The following is a 7,193-nucleotide window of genomic DNA, read 5'->3' as shown; positions in this document are numbered from 1 at the left end:
CCAGACCCACCCCAGCATCTGTTCCTGGCCTCAGTTCCCTGGGGTCAGGTTGAGATTTCCCTGTGGTGCTGGACCCTCTCAGATGCATCCACTACCTTGGACAAAGCTCTGGGCATGGACCCTGGAGCAAGGTTTCCAGGCAAAGCCCTGAAAACCACTGGCCTTGGGGCAAGTCCCTGGCCCTCTAACCTGTTTCCCACTTATAAAACACAATCATTGTCTTGTGCTCTGGTACCTAATGGTTCTTGGTTCTCTCTGGGCCTCCTTTCCCCAACTGAGATATTTAGCACCTCCAATCAAGGCTGCCTACTGTCCTGCGGCCCTGTCACAGGGGGGCCACCAGCCAACCAGGAACCAATCACTATGGGGACCTGGGGGTGGGGGCTCTTACCTTGGCTGTTGGACCATATATGATTCCTCAGAGGCTGGAAGCAAAAGGGGCTCAATGCAGCAGGACAGGGAAGCAGAGGCCTTTACATTCAGTCAGTCAGTCAGTCAGTCATCTACAAACACTAACTATACACTGTTTTGTATTAGTCCCTGCAATAGAAACACACTAGTGAAGAAGAGCCAGTTCCTCCCTCTGGGGGAGATGACAGAGCTGGGGCTTGCAGCTGACGTTGGGGGAGCCCCTATGCCAACCAGCTCTGCTGATACCAGAATGGCCTGCAGGGCCCAGGCCAATGGCATCTCTCTGAGCATTTGTGCTTATGTGAAAAAAGACACCACAGCTGGTTACCTCCACAGACCAAGGGCAGGAGTGGGCTCAGAGTGTGTTGGCCAATCTCTGGATGCACATGCTTACATGCATGGTTCTGTAAACTTGCCCCTCCCTGACCACACCCAGGAACCTATACGGGCCCAGAAGTATGACTGTTCAAGTATGAATATGCTTATGAATACATGCCACGATGCACTCAAATCTATGTTCATATGTTCACATGTATGAATGAGCCTGCACGTACTTACATGAGGCATATCTGAGCTTCCCTGGAACCCTGCAAAAGTTTATGCAAGCCTTCCTATGCATGTGTATGCACACTCAAGTGAACATGAGTCTGTGTGTACTTGCATGTGGACAACCTCACATGTACATATGTACAGACATGTCCATTCATGCATGTGTAAGTTACTGTTCTCACTTGCCAATACCTGCGAGAGAGAGGAATGGGGGAGGGAAGGGCCAGCTCCTCCACTCCCCACAGCATCAACAGCCCTGGTCCTTAACAGTGGTGCTTGCCAGAGACCCACACCACCGCAGGGTCTGCCTCTTGTCCTTGAGTGGTATCGATCTATTAAATATAACCTCAAGGAAGAGTCAACCCAACAGCCGTCCCTAATTCAGGAAAAGGAGATTGACTGATTCTTACATGGGGGGAGCCCCTATGCCAACCAGCTCTGCTGATACCAGAATGGCCTGTAGGATCAAGTGTCAGCCTCTCCGGCCTGAATAATTCATGCCAAGGCCAGGAGTACTCCCTTCTCAACAGCCTTTTTCTTTAAATCAGGTCTGGAGCTTTCCAATTCTACCCCAAAACAAAACAAGCCAAAAAAAAACAGAACAAAACAAACCTATGAACAGCTCAACCCTAGCCCCCTCTGAGACACCCCCCCCCCCCAATTCCACGAGGCAAATCTACTCCTGTTCTCCTAACCACTGCAGCCCCAAACCTCCCACCCATTCACCATTTACAGGTGGGGTATCTTGGAGGGAAGAAGAGGCAGTTGACAGTGTCCAACAACCCCAGAGTCCTGACACCCAGTAGAACAGTCTGGTGGAGTGCCTGCCTGGATGCTGGGGCAGGGAGGGGACAGCAAAGAGCTGAATCACCACGCCCACTGATCCCAAGGCCTGGGAGATTGCTTGGGGGAGGAGTCCAGCCTGGTGAAGGAAACCAGATAAAAGAACTCCAGGCATAGCAGCCGCTGAGATGGGGGGAGGGGGAGCGGCAGAGGTGTAGCTGACATTCGGAGGTGTGGTGGGATGGGGTCCAGAAAACGCTTGTCCCATGGGACTTGCAGCGGTAGTAACCCAGCCGGGCCTAATGTAACCTGGGTCGCAGCGGAGGCTGGGGATTTTCCAATCTCTCTTGGAACAGCCCTCTCCTAAATCACAGAGATTAGGAAGAGGTTGAAAAATGGTAAACTTTCTCAGCCCACCCTTTATCCCTTCCTGCGCTGGCAGGGGGGAGGCTAAAGTCCTAACCCCAAATTCTCGCTCCGCGGTGCTGACCCACCTGCCTGCTCTCCTCGGCCCGGCCAAGCCCCACACCTGTCTGAGAGGCAGGAAGAAGGAACCTGCTTAAACATGAGAAGTGGGGGAGATGAGGGGGCTGCAAGTGGAAACCCGAGAGAGCCAAACTTCTCAGCAGACCAGAGCCGGAGAGGAGGGAAGTGAAATCACAGCAGCCAAAAGCCCAGATTCTCGGGAGCCTCCAACCCCGCCTCTCCGCAAGGAGGGAGCGGAGACTCTGCTGGGGGCGGAGGAGGAGGCCGGGAGGCGGGGAGGGGGGAGGCAAACCCTGCCCACTCGGCTCGGAGCCCGGAACGGCCGCGGAAGCCTGAGGCCAGCGCGCAGGGTGAGTAGGGCACCGGGGGCGGGGGGCTCTGCTCCCCGCCTGACCCCTCTCACCTCAGCCAGGAAAGTGAAGGTTCCTCGGATTTTAGAACCAAAGGACCAACCGACCGCGACTGCCAGCCTCTTCAGGTCAAGGACTTGCCCCACCGGCCCCCCTCCCCGCCCCCCAGGCGCTCCGAACTCACTGGTGAGCTTGGCGGCCCAGGCGCTGGATGCGGGGGCAGCCGCGATGGCTCCCCGCGCGGGACAGCCGGAGCCAAGGGGGCCGCTGCTCCCGGGGCTGCTGCTCTTGGCTGCGGCGCTAAGCCAGCCCGCCGCGCCCTGTCCCTTCCAGTGCTACTGCTTCGGCAGCCCCAAGCTGCTGTTGCGCTGCGCGTCGGGCGCAGAGCTCCGGCAGCCGCCGCGGGACGTGCCGACCGACGCGCGCAACCTCACCATCGTGGGCGCCAACCTGACTGTGCTGCGCGCGGCAGCCTTCGCTGGCGGGGACGCGGATGGCGAGGAGGCGGGGGCCGGGGGTGGCGTGCGCCTGCCGTTCCTGACCGCGCTGCGCCTCACGCACAACAACATCGAGGTGGTGGAGGACGGCGCCTTCGACGGGCTGCCCAGTCTAGCGGCGCTCGACCTAAGCCACAACCCGCTGCGCGCCCTGGGCGCCGGCGCTTTCCGTGGGCTCCCGGCGCTGCGCTCGCTGCAGCTCAACCATGCGCTGGCACGGGGCGGCCCCGCGTTGCTGGCCGCGCTAAACGCAGCGCTCGCCCCACTTGACGAGCTGCGCCTTCTGGGCCTGGCGGGCAACGCGCTGAGCCGCCTGCCGTCCGCTGCGCTGCTCCGGCCGCGCCTCGAGCAGTTGGACGCGCGCCTCAACGCGCTGGCCGGCCTGGGCCCCGACGACCTGCGCGCGCTGGAGCGCGACGGTGGCCTGCCCGCGCCTCGCCTCCTGCTTGCGGACAACCCCCTGCGCTGCGGCTGCGCCGCGCGCCCCCTGCTGGCCTGGCTGCGGAACGCCACGGAGCGCGTTCCGGACGCGCGGCGCCTGCGATGCGCCTCCCCGAGGCAGCTGCTCGACTGGCCTTTCCTGGACCTGGACGAGGCGCGGCTGCGCTGCGCTGACCGCGACGCCGAAGGTCGCGGGGAAGAAGTAGAACTCACCGGCCCGGAGCTGGAAGCCTCCTACGTCTTCTTCGGGTTGGTGCTGGCGCTCATCGGCCTCATCTTCTTAATGGTGCTCTACCTAAACCGCCGGGGCATCCAGCGCTGGATGCGCAATTTGCGCGAGGCCTGCCGGGACCAGATGGAGGGCTACCACTACCGCTACGAGCAGGACGCCGACCCGCGCCGCGCCCCCGCCCCCGCCGGCCCCGCCGGCTCCCGCGCCGCCTCCCCCAGCTCGGGCCTCTGAGCTTCGCCCGCTGGAGGCTGGGGGTGTCCCTGCCAGCGGGACTTTACTGGGGTTACCTGGCCCGAAGCAGTGGATATGGGACACCGGCGAGCTTGAGGCTTTTGAGACCTGCCCCTGACTGGCCTGAGACCTTTGGATTCTGCCATCACCTCCCCCCCACACACACATTCACACACGGAGGCCCCAAGCTGTACCCCCTTCTTACCAGCCTCTGAGAGCCCTCATCAGCAAAGACCCAGAGACACCGCTTCTGATTCCAGAAGCCCTACCCACCCGTTCTAGGCTCTGGACCCATCAACCGCCCCCTCCCCCTTTAAGACCCACCCAGACACCTTGTCTTAAAATCCAAAAGCCCTGAGGTTGCCTCTACCACCGATTCTTTGAGCCCTGACCTCTCAATGGGATACATCACCCTAGACTTCATGGGCCCCCATCTCCAGCTCGGAGCCCTCAGTTCCCTTCCCAGAGCTTGGACCCTCACACCCCATTCTGGCTTCAGAAGCAGAGCATCCCCACAAAAAGGTTTTTGTGGACTTAGAGCCTTTTTTCTCATACCAGGGCTCTGACCCCGCCATCCTGCATAGAGACCCACATCCTGAGCACCCTTCCCGATCGGAGGATGTATTTCATGCCACCCACCACCCCCGCTCCGGCTCAGGTCCTTTTTTTCCTTGGCCCAGACTTGGGACTCAGCTCCTTTGGTCTCTGCCATCCCAGACACAGGCACACCCTGTTAAAGCCTTAGTGTGGAGCTGATCAGCCTTTCCCACTGGGGCTCTGATCCCCCAGTATTCAGTGCTTGCCCCAATCTCAAATTCTCAGCTCTTTACCCAGATCTGAGTTTCATCCCCCTGCCCAAGTCTTAGGCTCTTGATTCCCCCACACCCATAGCTTGCACTCAGTACCGACCCCTTCCACTCACAAGCCCAGGGTCCAGTGAGGAATCCATCCCCGGGTTGTGCCCACCCCCTTTATCTCCTAAAATGAGCTCTCCAGCACTGCAAGGCAGGTGCAGGTGCCACACACCCCCAACCATACTTGCAGATCCTCACGGAGAAAGGAAAGTCCTGGGGCTGTGAAGTCGGGGCTCAGAACCAGGGCCACCCACACATCATGGCCTCAGAGAGGGGTAAGGAAGGGGGCTTTGAAGGGCTGGGAGATGCTGTCCACATGCTCTTTCCCTCCCATGTGGCTCTTATCCCCTAAGGATTCCTTGCTGCCATGTGCGCCCCCATCCATGCCTTCTGGAAGAGGAAGGGGATCTCACCTCCTGTCTCAGGCACATCCCCTTCTGTTCAGGGTCAGAGCCTCAGCGCCCTGCCTTCTGCATGATCCCAAAGCACAATTGGTGAGTGGGGAGGGGCTGCCTCTCCCTGACTCCCACCCCCTTGGTCAGGCAGAATGGCTGGCCTGTGCTGCACACAGGAAGTCACCCTCCTTCAACACACTGGCTTGAGGCCTGCCTTCCCACCCCACCCAAGAAATCTGGATGTCCCGTGGTCAGTTTTCTATAAAGTCTGCAATAATCTCTGATACTCTGCTGTTGTAAGTGGTGCCATGTCCTTCCTGCTGACCTTGGGGCTTTGAAGGGGGGTGGAGGGGACACTTGGGAGGGCATTGTGGACCCCCTAAGGTGCAGTGACTCTTAGTGTCTTCTCCTGGACTATGAGAAAAGAAATGGGTTCTGACTGCACGTAGCAGGATTGAGGCCGGGCACGTAGACTTCCCTGGGATGGCGTTGCTCTCTAAGCCAGTCTGCTTCTTGCCCTCTGAGATGGGGTGACACGCAGCCAGGGTGGGACCCTCCGCTTCTGCTGCTGCATCCCCTTATCATCCTTCCATTCCTTATCGCAGGGGTGGGCCGGGGGTTGTGGGGGAGATGTAGTTGGACGGACAAATGCTAGCATCAAGTGCGGCTACCAGGGAGGAAATCCAGCCACAGAGAATCGAGGCAGTTAATTCAGAGGCTGGATCATCATTTGCTGCTTTGGCGACATCCCCTCTGACAAATGACCTGATACTCCCTTATATCCTTTGTCACACCACGGTCTCCTGGCTAGAAGGTAAGAACTGCCCCTTGGGCTTGTGATAGGCTGAGAGGAGAAGCAGCCTAGAGGTGGGGATGGATAAAATGGCCCCTTGAGATACGTGAAGCAAGGAGGCAGGTGGGTTCTGAGCCAGTAGGGCCAGGCTAAGAGGCTTATCTCCTGCCTCAAGGTCCCCAGGCAGGGTTATTTCACATCTAGGATCTCAGAGCCCTAGAAACACATGGCAGAAGTGGTTCTCAGGCATTTCAGAATTTTAGGGCCACATCGTCCTAGAATTGGTGCCTTCTAAGCATGAAAGGGACCTCAGAGGTAATGCAGGAGCCATCTCCTAAGCCATCTTGACAAGAAATGCCCTCTCTCCACAAGGTGCTCACTCCCTCTCTTCCTGGGAGCATCCCTTTTATCGCTAGAGGAATCTGCCTGGGACTTCCCAGCTTCGCCTTGGGGCCAGGAGCACAGCTCGCCCCAGGCTAGCTCTTTACAGAGTCGGAGACAGTGCATGAGCCCTTATCTTCTCCCAGCAAGTCCCCTACCCCAGTCACCCCTCATGAGAAGGGGTTAAATTCTCTTGAAGCATTCCCATCTGTCCACGACCTTCAAAGGATGCTCTGCCAGTCCTCTAGGACAAAGCCGTGGTAGTGTCTCTAACATGGTTAGAGCACTAACAGGTCACCTCCCCAGTTCCAAAGACGTGTCCTCTGATAATACAGCCAAAGACTGCAAAAAGTCCTGGCAAGTAAAACATGCTATTAAGTGTGAGTTCATTGTCAGCAAAAATCTTTGAGGGTTTTATATGAGAGCTGCTGCTAAGCTAAGTATCAAATCAATAGTTGTCAAAAATCAACTGATTGAGTGCCTAACGTATGCGGGTTGATATTTAACCTTAGTGCCCATTAAGTGTCATCTCTGGGCTGCCACCCTTCTTGCAGCCTGTTCGTGGCCTTTGGTCTTATGGAACTATCAGAAGGTCCCCAGGGGCCCCAGCCTTGCCTCCTTTGCAGATCCAGCCATTCACTCAGCCTCTACTGACTACAACACTGCCCGTCCCAGAGAAGCTGATGACTCTGGGGAGGGTTCATATTTAATCCAGGTTTAGAGAAAAGACGTTCCAGGAAACTGAAAGCTCAGAGTAAGAACCCCTCACCCAACCTAGGGAGACTTCTTA

The 7,193-nt window shown here is 57.8% G+C and overlaps 1 protein-coding gene across 1 annotated transcript; it reads left to right on the top strand.

The window, feature by feature from the left end:
* Positions 1-2,807: 2,807 nt before the first annotated feature.
* TPBGL (trophoblast glycoprotein like) lies at positions 2,808-4,152 on the top strand. The gene has a single exon (XM_016196399.2). The coding sequence runs from the start codon at positions 2,808-2,810 to the stop codon at positions 3,978-3,980; it is 1,173 nt and encodes a 390-aa protein (XP_016051885.2). The 3' UTR covers positions 3,981-4,152.
* Positions 4,153-7,193: the final 3,041 nt, after the last annotated feature.

Source organism: Miniopterus natalensis, chromosome 11 (genome assembly GCF_054644295.1).
Source record: "Miniopterus natalensis isolate mMinNat1 chromosome 11, mMinNat1.hap1, whole genome shotgun sequence".
In the NCBI taxonomy this organism is placed as follows: Eukaryota; Metazoa; Chordata; class Mammalia; order Chiroptera; family Miniopteridae; genus Miniopterus; species Miniopterus natalensis.
The sequence above is the reverse complement of the archived record's forward strand: the minus strand, read 5'-3'. Positions and strand labels throughout refer to the sequence as shown.

Bases quoted from the DNA above. Each gene is read 5' to 3' on its own strand.
- TPBGL (XM_016196399.2), top strand. From the start codon at position 2,808: ATGGCTCCCCGCGCGGGACAGCCGGAGCCAAGGGGGCCGCTGCTCCCG.